Below are 15,347 nucleotides of genomic sequence, written 5' to 3' on the forward strand. Positions count from 1 at the left end.
AGGGACCAGGCGATAGTGGTCCCCAGCCTCTGGCTAGTAAGTCCTCTGCTTCTTTCTAACTACCCACAATGCAGTTCTTACACATGGAAAAACCTTATTTTAAAATCCCAACTCTGTGGTCAGTCTACACTGAGTGGCCAGATTACTATGCTTTCAGAGATCATCATCATCTGGCCACTCAGTGTATAATGAATAGCTGGCATACATGCACATATGATTTATAGTCCAACATATTTATGTCAGCACATTAATTGTTACACCTCCCTGTGGAGAAGTGGATATAATAACCCGCGAGTTAGTCCTGGGATTGTCCTTGGAACCTTCAGTTTTACACGGGACAGAGAAGTGGGTGGTAGGCTGTGTTCTCAGAACCCACCCACTCCCAGGAAGGACATGGGACGTGGTACCACAAGGTCCCGAGAGTTCATCTGATAGATGGATGCCTGTCACCACTCGCTTCCCTCAGACGCCTGTTCTGAGGTGTCTCGGTGGCCCGTGGCCCTCCCGCCTGCCCCTCAAGTCAGCCTGGAAGACAAGTCGTTTGTTGTCCCAGGTTGCTGGGCAGTGTGTCCTCATGACTGGAGGCTGGTCCCTCCATCTGGTGCCTCTGTGAGGCCATGACTGGACTGGAAGGTCATTCTTTATTCACCCGCCTTCATGCACCTGCCCACGTGAAGCTGCTGTCTGGAGGGGATGTGGGACCCAGCTAGTGGCATGAACCCTGAACATGTCCCTAATGGGTGGCCTGCTATCCCGAGGCCCAGAGCCCACTTCTGCCCGCGGCCTCCTGGGCCGTCAGGGATGAGGTGGGCTGGTGTCGATGACTAAGTCAGCAGTTGCTTTCGCTGATGGGGCGTCCGCACAAGGATGACAGCTCAGACACAGCCGCGTGGGCCAGCAGAGCTGGCTGCTCACGCCCGGGGATTTGTTCCTGGACCGGTGCAGTGCTGGGCACTCGCAGCTGCAGGTTCTGGAGGAGTCAGCAGGCTCCTTCTTCCAGCGGCCAGGGAGCAGGGAGCGGGCAGAAGGGCCCTCAGCAAAGTCTGCTTTGGGGACTAATTCAGATGGAGGGACTGTGCTCGATGCCAGCTCTCCCTAGTGACCTGGAGGTTTGGGAGGACACACACACACACACACACACACACACACACACACAGTAGAGCACGAAGACTGAGTGAGAGCTGGAGTGAACAGAGGACTGAATGAACCCAGCATGCTTTTCTCTTAGGAGACGCTTCCGAAATATCACACAGAAATATCACTCAGCAGGCCCGGCTCGCGCCGGAGGCTAACGACACTTCCTGGGGTTGCCGCAGCGTGTGCTTTTCCACTGTGCAGAAGCGGATGCTTTGCCAAAGAATGTCCTTGGAGTGATTCGACGTATTTTTCCTTCTGTTATTTAAGTCAAATGTATTGAATGTAAGCAATTGGGCTGTGAGCTGGAATGTGGGGTGGGCCCTCCAGCCCCGCGTGGAGCCCTCCGCGTGGCCGCCTCCAGGTGTGTGGCGGCCGGTGGTTTTCGGTGGGGCTGGTTGTGTTTCCAGTCCACACACCAGAACGGTCTGCTTAGCAAGTTGTCTAGGACACACTGGTCCGGGATCTAGAGGCATTCATGTTTGCAGTTCACGTGTTCATTCATCCTCACACCAAGTGGTTACTGAGCATTTACTATGGACACAGCGTTATATCATGTGCGTTTTGAAGATACAAAGATGGGATGCACCCTCCACCCAAAACTCCAAGGCAAGCATGTCAAACTCATGGCCAGTGGGCTGCATAAATAATGAGGCATGTGGCCCGCCGACCGCGCGTTTGACATGCTTGCTCCAGGAACTTCAGTTATCAAAATACATTTATATTGACAGTCCATTCAGTCAGGTGGCGAACATTACACATTCGTTTCTTGAGCATACATCAACAGAAATGAGTTAATTCTTTAACTCAGTAAAAATGGTAGTTTTTTTTTTAAAAAAATGAACTTTAAAGATTTTGTGTCTTGGTTGGATTGCCTTGCCTGTGCCTGTGTGTGTGTGCCCATGCATATACACATGTACATACACACACGTGCCCTTATAGGCCCGCGCCTGCCCTTCTGAGCCCAGTCGGGTCCACTCACACGTGTTTGGTGTTCTCTGTGGGGCCCTGCGGGCACGTGGCGTGTGTGTGTGAGCGACACAGACAGAGCCTTGGGAGCTTGCGGTCACCAAGGCTCCCTAATGGCTCTGCTCGCCTTGGGTCTCCCTCACCCCGCATTCCCCTCCAGGCAGGAAAAAGAGCACAAATTCCTAAGGCCGTGTTGTTCCCAGGGTACAATTGCCATCCATCACTCCCCTCCGGAAAAATGTAAATATGCTCTGGCCGATAGTGGCATTATTTATTATCCTAGGCCTCGGCGTGGATGTGAGCAGGCGCGGCTGCTGGCCAAGCCTTGTTCGTGGTTCCCCTGGGAGGCTCGGCTAGGTGGGCAGAGCTGGGGGGCGGGGGGACGGGCGGGAGGCAGAGGCTGGAACTCCTGCAGCTGAGAACAGGGCTGGTCCTCGCCCCCGAGGCTGGAGCGGAGGCGGCCCCCGCCTTGGAACCAGGTTCTTGGAGTCTGTCCATGTTTAGAGACTGAAGGCTGGCTCCACGCGGGGCCCAGACACACGGTTCCTGGAGGGTGGGAACTGATGGGTTTCTTGGTGTTGGACTTGTCGCGGGCAGTGGATTGTGCTGGTGTCACTGGAACCCAAGACGCCGTTGCTCGCCTGGCTGAATGTTTCCCTGAATCAGTCTTGCTCGCTCCCTGAGCTCGCAGCGGAACAGGCCTGTCACGGAAGACCCCTGTTCTCAGGGAGCTTCCACTGAGGGGCCCCCGGTGCCCCCCACTCCCCCCACAGTCTGCAATAGGCAACATTCAGAGGCAGACAATTTTCCAGGAGAGGTAGGAAAAGGCAGCAACAGCTCAGTGCGGTCCCCCAGCCAGGTGTGCCAGCTCCCTCCCAACCCTGCCAGGTCCAGGGGCGGGATGACCTCTGTTATCCTGAGTCAGGGAGGCCTGGGCTGAACTCTCGTCTGGGCTTGTGAGCTCCTTCAGTGCAGTTTTCCCGTCTGTACGATGGGGATGACGAGCCCTTCGGCAGGGCGAGTGTGAGAATACACACACTAACATCTGTGAGGGCCCAGGCACGCTACACAGCTCAGCGAACTGCAGCTTCCGATGCTATTTCCATCCATCACTCCCCTCTGCGATGGCCCACTGCGGGAGGCGGGAGGAACTGCAGCGAGGAGGGGACAGAAGGTCAGACAGGCAGGGGCAGGATGGGCAGGAGGAAAGACGTTGGGGTCAGGCCAAGCGGAGCCAGGGCTTGAGGTCAAAGGGAGAGGGCGGGGTCAGGAGGTCCCGTTATAGGATCTGAACGCTCTCCCTAAAACACAGCATGGGAGACGGGAAAGAAGGGTTCATTTCAGTTGAAACCGTTTTGAGGCTGAATGTGTGCACCGGGTGTCTTGAGAAATATGACTACAGCTTGGTCTTTATGCTTTGACGCTCTCCGTGAAGATGGGACTGCCTTGGACACAAGTGACTACAGCCAGCCAGCGATGGGCATGAAGCGGTTAGACGAGCCCGGTGTGGGCAGTGGGCACGGAGGTCAGCCGCAGGAGAGGAGGGAGCACTGGGGGCTCCATGAAGCGTCGCGAAGGGGCAGGAACCTCAGATTGAAAGATGTTCATGGACGGATCCAATCCAGTGACTTGATTCCAAGCTTCCTTTGGCAGGGGCACTTCTTTTTCTTCTCTTATGTCCTCAGAGGTATCGTAGCTCTGTGCACACAATACAGACCCCAAAAGACCCCCACGTAACAGGTGAAAGGAGAATCCTAAACAAAATGCATTTCTAAATCCAGTAATGGTTACTGTCTAGGTGCCCTGCTGTCAGAAAACGATGGGCTAGGGCGGCGGAACAGAGCCCATGGGTGTGCGTTCTCTTCTTGGCCATTTCCCTTGGGGGATTTCTGGGCAGCAGACTAGCTCCATGAAAGGCCAGTGTCCCCCGGTGGCACCCATCTGGAGGTGGCTCCATCTTTTTGGATAGAGCCCAGGAATGTGATCGACTGCCTCCCAGCCAGACAAGCAAGCAGCTGGCACCTCTGGTGGCTCCGGGGCCCTACACAGATGGAGGTAACATTCTTCGGAATACGTTTGTGTTACAGATGTGGACGAGTGTGCGACGGATTCCCACCAATGCAACCCCACCCAGATTTGCATCAACACCGAAGGAGGGTATACGTGCTCCTGCACCGAAGGCTACTGGCTCCTGGAAGGCCAGTGCTTAGGTAACAGCTCTTGGGGGCTCACAGGGACTCTTGGAAGTTAATGGTTGCCAGGGTCATGGTGAAATGGGCATTGCTGGTGGCCTTTGCAGGGGGGCGGCGGGAGGTACAAGGCTATGAGCGTACGTGTTTCAATACCTCTGTGTTTCTCCTTGTTGTTTTTAATCCTCACCTGAGGATATTTTCCCATTTATTTTTACAGAGAATGGAAGGGAGCGAGGTGGGGGTTGGGGAGGGGAAGAAGAGAGAGAGGGAGGGAGAGAGAGACGCATTGATGTGTGAGAGAGACATTGATTGGTTGCCTCCTGCATGCTCCCTGACTGGGGCCAGGGAATGAACCCACAACCAAGGTAAGTGCCCTTGAGCAAGAATTGAACCTGCGACCCTTCGGTGTGCAGGCCCGACACTCTAACCACGGAGCACACCAGCCAGGGCCACACCACCCTTTAAAATCAGTTGCCACCATCTCCGCCATGTCATCATCTGAATTTTTAATTTATTTGGAAGGCTCCTGTTCGATTTTACCTACACCTTCTTCCCGCCTCAGGACGCTTATCGCCAAGGCAGGGAAGGGTAGAGGTGAGAGTTAACCTGTCCTCGTTAGAAATCATGCTAAGAGAAGGGCACACTTTGCTCAGCCACAGAAAAGTTCCAACTCTCCCGTGTGGGTCGGAGATTCTGCACTAACCCCATCTCCTCCCAACCCCCCATCATGCCCACCCCACAGGCTGGTCTTTCTTTTTCCTGTTAAGGAGCCAGCCGTCCCAATTGAGAATTTTGTTTCTTGCAGCTGGCATCTGCTCTATGATCTCCCTGTTTATTTTCACTGGAGGGTTATTTTCCTTTCTTTCCCTCTAGTTTTCGGTCTCGCCAAGTGAATGAATTCATAGCCATCTCTCGCTGTCAGTTCAATTTCTATTCTGGGGTGTGATTTCTGTGCTGTTTTCTTGGAGAAGCCCTGCCAGTTTCAGTTCTCTAAGACACCGTCCTGTTGCCCCAAAGTCAGCCCGGGAGGAGCTGAGAAACAAATCCACACGACATCATGGAAACAAAAAAAGAAGGTTCTCTTTTCCAAGTCTCTCTCGATTGAGACTGTGTTTAGGTCGGCCCCGGGGCCCTGTCTGCGGCCTCCTGGGGGCCCGATAAGCCAGCCTAGACTTGGCGCAGTTCCCCTTTCCAGACATGCACCGAAGAGCTGGCTGCACACGGGCATTTGTGAATGTGATGGTCGCTGTGCATTTTAACCAACCTCCGCTATTATGGAAAATTTGATGCCGCTGCTTTGAACATAAGCACATCATTCTGAGTTATTTGTGCAGGAACTTAATATGTAGGATTTCAGAGCTGGAAGGGATGTTAGATATTATGTCATTCAACTTTTATGGAGTTGGAAACTGAGACTCAAAAGAGGAGGGACATTTTGGACCAAGTGAATTAGGTCTAAAACCCATCTCCTGTTCTTCAGGCCAGTTACTTTCCACCACAAGGGGGCGCAAGGGAGGATTGGGTGCCGGGGACACACAGGCTGGATTGATTACACAGAGGAAACCCCTCTGATCTGAGGGTGGCCAGACACTGGGACATTCCTCTACCTGGGAGGGAGGTTCCTGGCCCCCGAGTGTGCAGCTTTGGGAGGGGCTCTCCTGGAGGCCTGGCAGGTTTGCCTGGTGCCACATGCACTTGACATCCTAACTGTGGCTGAACGCTTGCCATCCTCAGGCCCAACTTCTCTTTCTCTTTAAAAACACAAGTTCCATAGCCGTGCCCACCACCCACTCTGTGCACCTTTGGAGGCATTGCTTTTGGAGAAAAAAGGAGGGGCTGGGGGCTGCCTTTCCTCCAAGGTCCCCTACGATGTCCTCTCCTTTCCCTGCCACCTCCCTGTCCTTGGTGATGTGTCCAACTGCACCCTGGAAAGAGGTGGACCGGCCACTGCAAGTCAGTGTGCTTGCTAAGCAGGAGCTGCCAAGCACCCAGTGGGCAGTGGGGTGTGCCAGGGTAGAAGTAGCTGGGACTCAGAAGTCACACAGAAGCACAAGGGCAGGGCACAGCCTCTGAGGAAGGTTAGACAATAGGTGAGGTGGAAGTGGGGTCCTTTCTGGCAGCAGGTGGTAGGAACTAGACCAGCCTTAGGCAAACTACGGCCCGCGGCCGGATCCGGCTGTTCTATCCGGTTCTCTTGCTCTCCCCTCCGCTCCTTTACTTTGAATTTATATTAGTTCACACAAACACTCCATCCATGCTTTTGTTCCGGCCCTCCGGTCCAGTTTAAGAACCCATTGTGGCCCTCGAGTCAAAAAGTTTGCCCACCCCTGATCTAGACACAGGGACTGAGGTTCTGAGCTGATCTCTGGAGTGCCAGATGGACCCTGGGCCCAGGGTGCCAGGGAGGGATGTGGTTCGTTCAGGGGGAAGTGGAGATGAGGTAAGAACCAGTTACAGCTACAGTCAGATCAGTCGGTCACAGCAGGTGCCTGTACAGGTGAGGACTCTGTCTCCACCTGTAGGCTTCATTGAAGACATCCTACCTCCCAGGAGTGAACTTTCCAGCCCATCAGCCCATCAACTTGGGGGTTGAGAAGTGCTTCCCCAGTGACTCCAGGCTCCCCATGGACTGGTCCACGTTGGTAGGGAGGTCAGATTGCCTACTCTGCTAAAAGGATCCATTCATTGGCAGAGCGGCTTGCTCAAAAAAGACCAGCCATGGCTTGGAAGAGGTGTGTTTAGCCAGAGTTGTATGTCCGCTCTAGTGCAAGGAGGAGATCCCCGGTGAGCTCCGGAGTCCTGGTGTTACTGGATCCGTGGGTCTCCAGACCGTAGTGCGACCAGCTCATCCTCCCCTACACTTGTTCCTGTTCCTGACACCTAGGCATGTTCATGGTGGATGGAGCTGGTGAGGAGTCTATTGGAGCGAGGCTATCGATTCTTCTTATACTTTGAGCTAGTCCCTTCCTAGGCAAGGAAACATTTATATACAATCTTAAAGTGGACTCTCACCGTGGATAAAATCTTAGAGGCCATCTTGCCCACTCTAAACAAAATTTTCCTCTACAACGTTCAAGATAGGTTCAGGTGTTCATGGGACCAAGATGGGTCGGGGAGGATTATAGGGAGATTGAGGCTCGGAATCCAGAGAGTATCACCAGCCCTGACACTTAGTAGGTCTGGTCTTCGCGTCGGTTCCCCTTGGCTTCCCTTCGAGATCTCTCTCCAGAAGAGATGGGCTGTACTGACGCTGGGGGGAGGGGGGGTGGCATTGCGATGGAGAAGAACTGTCTTACCTTGCGTGTTTCTGTTTCAGACATTGATGAATGTCGCTATGGCTACTGCCAGCAGCTGTGCGCGAATGTTCCTGGGTCCTATTCCTGCACATGCAACCCCGGTTTCACCCTCAACGAGGATGGAAGGTCTTGCCAAGGTATGCGACGTGAACAGTAACGCGAACACTCCGTGAAACACGAGAGGCTGTCTTCTGCCAAGCCTGGCAGCGCTTCTGGCCGCTGTGGAAGCGCGTTCCCGCCCAGTCTCACTGCCCGAGCATCTCCTTGCTCAGTGGTCGGCAAACGCATTCGTCAGCAGAGCCAAATATCAACAGTACAACGATTGAAATTTCTTTGGAGAGCCAAATTTTTTAAACTTAAACTTCTCCTAATGCCACTTCTTCAAAATAGACTCGCCCAGGCCGTGGTATTTTGTGGAAGAGCCACACTCAAGGGGCCAAAGAGCCGCAAGTGGCTCACGAGCCGCCGTTTGCCGACCACTGTCCTTGCTTACAGAAACCCGAGACCTGAGCTGAGGTTGCGTGATGCATGGCAAGGAGGGCTCTGGGCGTTGCTGGAGTGAGAGCCGCAGTCATCCGTCAGCCAGGAGCCACGGTTTCCTGGGCTGGCTTCTCGGCCTGCTGTCCAGCAGCAGCCTTGCCGGCTTTCTGGGCTCCTCAGACATGTTCTTGCACATCCCGCAGCCTAAGTCCAACTCCTGGGCCAACGCGGGGTGGTTGCAAAGAACGCCTGACCTGACCCGTGATGAACGGCGAAATGAACATGCACACGCTATGCAGGGGTTTCGGGGGCCTTTTTATGCCTCTTGTTACAGTTTTCCCTTCAGCCTACGCCAGGAGGGCCTGTTACTTAGCAGAGAGTCCGGTGGTGGCGGTAACTTCTCCTACCACTCAGCATTCCCCACAGAGACGAGACGACACAGAGGCATTTTCTGGTTTTCACATGATTGCTCCAAGCACTGATAAGTAAGGAAAACAACCTCCGTGCCTATTGTGGTTTTCGTCGGCAGGTTTCTCGTGCTCAGGAAATGAATGGGGGACTTCAGATTCGAGGAATTAGTGCAGGTCCCGCCTGGCCTGGCCGCCGGCTCCCCGCCTGCCCCGGCCCCAGCCCCCGCCCCATCCCCCGGCCGGGCCTCTGGGCCTGGCAGCTGCTCCGTGCAGGGTGGAGGCAGTGCCGGGGACTCAGAATGAGGTCTTTGTCTGGAGCTGCCACCAGGTTCCGCAGGGCCCATTTCCTTGTCACACCACCAGAGGCCTGGCTGGCGGGCTTCTGGCCAGCTAGTTGGAGGATATTATGTCTCCATTTAATCGTATCCAAATCGTTGGGTAAACAGGAAGGCATCGGCCTTAAAGAGCGTGATCCTGGACTTTTTTGGAAGGCTCCCCTCCAGAACTGGTTCTGCTGATTGTTCCAACAAGTCTCCTCTCGCCAGCAGAGGTCATTTTCTTCTGGGAGTGGAGACGGGACTGGGAGGTCCAGGGGCCGATAGAGCAAGGGCCCTCCCTTGTCCCTGGAGCGGGAGCAGGCGCCTGGCTCCCTTGCTGCTGTGATAAGCAGCTCAGGGCAGATCCAGGCATCTCCATGCCAAGGCTGGGGCTTGGACGTGCCAGCCCAGGTTCCCCCTTCCTCCCTAGCCCAGAGTCTGGCTTGGTGCACCCGACACCCCCTGAGGAACAGCCAGGCGCAGCAGAGGCCAAAGTCCCATGTGTCCTTGAGCCTCTCAGGGACGGGCCTGTGACCAGGAGCAGATAATACGCCTGGCGGTGCCAAGTCCGGCAGCAGGCACAGCACCCAAGCCTGGACATGGGCACTGGGCCACTGGGATGTTGCATCAGCTGGGCCCGCTGGTGACACGAATGTTCCGAACTGCACGGGACATTGTCCCATCTGTTCATTTCACTGAATCCCAGCAATGGCCTGAACGAGGGAGGCAGGGCAGGTGTTTGTGGCTCTCTACACAGACAAGGAAGTCAAGGAGCCAAGAGGTTAAGCAATTTGGCCAGTGCCACGGCCAGGTGGTGGCAGAGTTGAGCGGATACGAAGGGCCCAGCCTTCCTGTCCAGCAGTGGTGCGATCTGTTCCCACGGGACCAGAGGGTGTTAGGACATGTGTGGCTCCTGGGGCTGGCAGGAAAGGGCAGCCAGGGTTCCCACAGGCAGGATCCTTTGGATCCTGCTGCTCTGCAGAAACAGCTGAGAGGGAGGGTGGGACTGAAGCCTGCTCATCTCCGTGTGCCCAGCACCTGGCTGGAAGCCACGCGTGCCAACCCTAATGCTCACCAGCGCCGTCTTGCCTGAACCTGCCCTCCACAGCCTGGCGCCACCACGTTTTCCTGGCCTCCCGGGCGGAGAGCCTCCAAGCCCCCGTGGGCACCAGGGGACACGGGTATCTCACTGGACCCACCCTGCATGGCCGACTATTATTTTTCTTTCTCTAAAATGCTCCGAGGGGTTCCAGGAAGCAGGAAGGATCTGGGCATGGGATTTATCCCTCCCCTTTAAGAAAAGCTTCTCAAAGCTACTCACTGGGAAGGCTTTTAACTCTGAAAACACTCAGATCTCTATTCAGAGTCTTAAGAGGGTTGCCAGGACGTTTGAAGAGGATAGAAGTTCTCTCGGCGGGAACTTTGGTCATTGGCGTAAGGAGCATGGGAGAGAGTGTGCTTTAAGCTGGGCAGCTAATGCTAGTCCGGAGGGGGCTCCCCAGTCCTCCTCCCCATCTCCATCAGCTGTGCAGAAGGAATCTTGGGTTTTATGGAAAGACCCTTAACTCCTATTCCGGTTACAATCGCACCCTTGTTAGCTTGGGGATTTGGGTACATCTCTCAGCCTTAAAACAAACGTGAGCATCGTGTTGGTGTATAATTGACGTACAGTGAACTGCACGGTTCAAGGAACGTAATTTTATGAACTTTGACACATATATACACCCGTGAACGCATCACCTCACTCAAGGTAATGAACATTCCATCATCCCTAACAGTTTCCTTATGCCCCTTTGTGGTCCTCTCCTTAACCTGCTGAACTTGTAACACGGGGCCGTGGTACTAAATCAGTTGCGAGGATTCAGTGAATGTGAGATCCCGTTATTATCAGTGATGTCATTTACGCAGTCAGCTCGGGCTGACACAGTATCACAGACTGGGGGACTTAAACAGCAGAAATTTATTTTCTCACAGGTCCTGAGGCTGGATGTACAAGACCGGGGGCCAGCGTGGCCAGGGGCTTTCATGGGCTCTCTTCCTGGCTTGTCGCTGGCTAACTTCTCTCTGAATCCTCACCCGGCAGAAAGAGCAAGAGCAGGTGTCCGGTGTCTCTTTCTATAAGGGCACTAATTCCATTAGGAGGTCCCCACCCTTAGGGCCTCACTTACGCTTAAGGACTTCCCAAAGGTCCCAGCTCCAAATGCCATCACATAGGAAGTTAGGGCTTCGATGTGAACTTGGCCGGAGGGAAAGGGGTGGCGGGGGGTGGGGGGCGGGCGGGGAAGGGGCACAATTCATTCCATAGCAGTAATAAGTAGAGTTATTATTAGAATTGTCACAGTTACTTGTGTGTTTACTTGAAATGTCAACGTCAGTGGGGGTGAGGGGAGAGTTCATTGGAAATGAAATGTGGCAGGTGGCGGGAAAGAGCAGAGATTGCCTAGAAATTCCTGTTGGTGACCTTGGAGAGTGGACTCCCTAGGAGGTATAAATATGTACATGTGCACACATGTATAGGACATGTATACATGTTGTTTCTACGCTTCCCACTGCGGGACTCCAGAGGGCCATATGGATGGAGCCCCTGATTCTTCAGTGAACGCTTTGGGGGGCTGACTTCTCAGTCTGATAGGTCCCCGGTGGAGAACCTCGCTGCCTGTGGACCTGGTCTCCCAGCCACAGCAGCTTTCGTTGCCAGTGCCTTTTTATCTGCCTCGTTTTGTTGTTTGGGAATGGTCAATGATGTGCTCTGGCTTTTCACAGACGTGAACGAGTGTGCATCGGAGAACCCCTGTGTGCAGACCTGCGTCAACACCTACGGCTCTTTCATCTGCCGCTGTGACCCAGGATATGAACTGGAGGATGACGGAGTTCGTTGCAGTGGTAATGGGTTTTATTTAGTCCTGGAGATCGCCACCTGTGCAAGGGGCGCAGGGGTGGGGGGTGGAGGTCCAGGGCTTCCTTCACAGGTGTTTCCTCTCATTTCCCAGAAACATCTCCCGTTTGGGACACAACCACACCACGCAGGGATGAGTCACTTCTGGAAAGGTGGCAGTGAGGCCAAACGCAAAAACCAATGGAGCCACCTTTCAGAGTCTGAGATGGGGGTGAAGAGGGAGAGGGTTCACCCAATTTTGCATGTTGGTTTGAGTTCTCTGTCCTCACGCAGCACTGACTCAAGTCCTGGGGATAGCACAGAGGGTGCTGACAGAGGGCAGTGACCCAGGAACAACAGTGTATCTCATATGGTCGTGTCAGGAGGGGTGTGTGGAGAGAATGAGATCATGTATGTAAGGGCAAACACTGTGAAATTCTAAAATCTCTACAAATACCCGGTGCCCAGCTCCAGGCCTGGCACCCAGCGAGCATGAAATAAGTAGTTGTCAAATCATTGCGTGAATGACTGAATAGTGAATGAATGAGCCCTTAACTTGTTGTGAGAACATAGATGTGGTGGCTTAGTTGAGCCTTTTATAAATTCCTTCCAAGCCTGAGAAGCTGATTCTCTGCCCATGCTAGACTGTGGATTCTGTCCTAATTTTCTTCTTATCCCTTGTAATAAGGAACTTGTAAACTCTTGTCAACTCCTTGAAAACAGGGACCGCATCGTCCTCCAATTTATTAGCATCCTGCACAGAGCCACGCACAGCTCTTTCTTTTGTTCTTCCTTCTTTCCTCCCCCCATCCCCCCCGTTTTTGTTGTTTGGTAAATGTTGAATTTAGCTCCAACCCATCCACTTTTGGCCTCATCATCACTTGTAAACGAGCACAGGCCGAATTCACGATGCTTTGCTGTATTTTTCAAAACAAGTGGCTGCCGTGCCCTAGGGTGCGAAAGCCTTTCTGGCTGGCAGGATGGAACGTTTCCTAGTCCTGGTCTCACTGTGGCAGGAACTGGCCCAGGTCGTGATGGGACTGTGTGAGAGCTCCACTCAGGACTGCGGTGTTTGGGGACAGAGTTCCCCGAAGCAAACGAGCGCCTCTCCCAGGGGCCAGGAAAGCCAGGACAGCAAGTAGGCAGGGTCAGGGAGCCTTCCACTGATTAAATGTCAGCTCAGAAACGGTAATAAAATACCCTCAGGCGTGACAAGCTACGTTCTTCCTAGATTTCAGTTTCCCTGACGAGCTACGTTCTTCCTAGATTTCAGTTTCCCTGACAAGCTACGCTCTTCCTAGATTTCAGTTTCCCTGACAAGCTACGTTCTTCCTAGATTTCAGTTTCCCTGACAAGCTATGCTCTTCCTAGATTTCAGTTTCCCTGACAAGCTACGCTCTTCCTAGATTTCAGTTTCCCGCATGGCACTCTTTGGGACATCTGGGCCAAGGAACTACTTGGTGGGAGGGTTAGCATCGGGAGATGGGGTCATTTGTGTCTCTAGACTTGCTTGCACGTCCACAGAGGTGTATTCCCACCCGCAGAGGCGGTGTGGTGGAGCCAGACAGAGATGAGTTCAAATTTTGGCTCATTGTGTAGTGCTTTCCCCGGCCAGGCCACTCCCTAAGCCTCAGTTTCCTCATTCAGTGAAAAACAAACACCCTCATGGGCTGGTCACCAAGATGAGATACGTCGGTGTGGCTAAGTGTCATTACAGGTTCACGTGCTTTCTCCAAGTGTCAGTGGAGGAGACCTTCGGCTTTTCCAGCAGTTGACCTCCTCGGTGGTTTGGCAGGGATTGTCAGTTGCCTGGCTTCCCCTAAAATGGCCAACTTCTCCACGTTCACCATGATGCCCACGTTCCTCAGATTTAGAGTGACCAGGACCCCTGGACACTGAGGGCTTTAGGGCAGGCTTCGGATAGCAATGTGACACGGAATTTATGTCCCGTCTCTTCTACGTACCCCCTTTCTCTGCTAATCCCTCTCCCCAGGAGATGTTACCCTCACTATCATCACAGTTAGTGTGGCCCCTCCATGCGGCACCAGACCCTTCCTAGCCGTGTCCCTTGTCCCTCGGGGATTTTGGAAGCCCAGCTGGTCCCGGAAACCAGGGTGGGTTTTCAGGTGGATGCGTGAAAAGGGCCTCATGCGTGCCCCCTGCCGGAAACTGGGCTTGTATTTCAGCTCTTGGGTCTGGGGATTGCAGACCCTAAGATACACCGAGTGTGTCTGTTATGGGTCCTTGCTGCCCAGTGGCTCAGGACTCCCCAAATCCATCCATCTTAAGGCCCCAGTATGATGGACTCAGGGAGACCTTACAGAATTGTGTTGACAAGTATAGGATCTGGAGGCTGGCTGGGTTCAGATCCTCACTTTACTGGTTAGTCATTATCTGTGAATTGAGTAAGTTTACCGAACCTCAATTTTTTTTTCTCTGTAAATCATGGCTACTATAGTATCTCCTTCACGGGCTGAGGTAAGGATTAAATCAGATGAGGCGGGTAAGCATTTAATTTGGTGCCTGGTACATAGCAAGTCTCAGGAACTGCCAGGGGCTACTACTGCTTCTACTGAAGGTCTGAACCGAGTCTACACACTGACGCACTTTCAGCCTCCTTGAGCCTGCCTCGCCCCAACTCCACCAAGTGACCAATCTCCACAGCACTGCCAGGCCATAGAGGTAGAATGGGAGCTACAAATGGGAGCCATGTATGCAGTCTGGGAGTCTGTGAAGAGTGAGCACACACTTTGTTCTGATGGGCGGGGCCAGAGACAGGGACTCGACTAGTACAAGGCTCCCAGGGGAGTGGGAGGGGCCATGGCAGCAGCGCATCTCACTGCACATGCGTTAGCTTTCAAATCAGCATCCCAGTTCTGCTGGCTTGTAACCCATCACCTGAAGATCCCGAGAGAGACTGGAAGGCTGTGAGAGGCATCAGGCAGGTAACACACGGATTATCCGATGGTGGAGAGGCCTCCTCATTGGCTGACACCCCCTCGGGGTGACGGCAGCCATCAGCGGTCTGTGAGTTAGAGAGCAATCCGAGGACATGTCACAGGGGGAAACGAGGGAAAGCAAGTTTTCGGGAAACAACAAATGAAATGAAAACATGTTTTCTTTGGCCTGTTGATTGAATGACGCTCAGATGGGGGCTTCGTTGCCAAACTCCGTGTGTGATAAAGAGCTGGCTTTGCTGCAAGGCCTGTTTCTGCAGCAACTGCCACCGCCTCCTGTTCAGAGGCCCCAGGCCCTCCGGAGGGAGGCAGGCAGGCCACTGAGGGTTGGCGTGCCCGCCCACCCTATGCCACTCCAGCGTTTTCCCTTTCAAGGAGGTTTTTGGACATAATGAAGTCTTGATAGAATGGACACCCCCTGGCTTTGTGGATGTGTCTCTTTTCGTTGTGATTTTAGGAATAAAACTATTTTTCAACTTGGGACAATTAATCAAGTTGGCCTTATAAAGACCAGGGCCAGTGAGTGATTTTTGGGTTCTGAGGAGAAGCTCTGTAATCAGAAAAACTCCAGGGAGCAAACACATCTCCCCTCCAGAGAAGGAGGGTAGATCCACTCACAGGGCACAAGGAGTCAGCAACGTGGCAGGGCCAGAGGCAGAGGGAGTGGGAAGCTCGATGGAGAGAGAGCTCACCTCCCTGTAGGAAATCCTTTTCTAC

The 15,347-nt window shown here is 53.6% G+C and overlaps 1 protein-coding gene across 2 annotated transcripts in view; it reads left to right on the plus strand.

Moving 5' to 3' along the window:
- FBLN5 (fibulin 5) overlaps nucleotides 1-15,347 on the plus strand; it is a 71,514-nt gene that overhangs the window by 44,712 nt on the left and 11,455 nt on the right. For both annotated transcript variants that reach the window (XM_080655471.1, XM_080655470.1), the window contains exons 5-7: nucleotides 4,191-4,313; nucleotides 7,612-7,728; nucleotides 11,562-11,681. In XM_080655471.1, coding sequence (XP_080511597.1) covers nucleotides 4,191-4,313; nucleotides 7,612-7,728; nucleotides 11,562-11,681 — 360 coding nt within the window. The remainder of the gene's footprint in view (nucleotides 1-4,190; nucleotides 4,314-7,611; nucleotides 7,729-11,561; nucleotides 11,682-15,347) is intronic.

This window comes from Plecotus auritus (genome assembly GCF_963455305.1).
Source record: "Plecotus auritus genome assembly, chromosome: 1".
NCBI lineage: Eukaryota > Metazoa > Chordata > Mammalia > Chiroptera > Vespertilionidae > Plecotus > Plecotus auritus.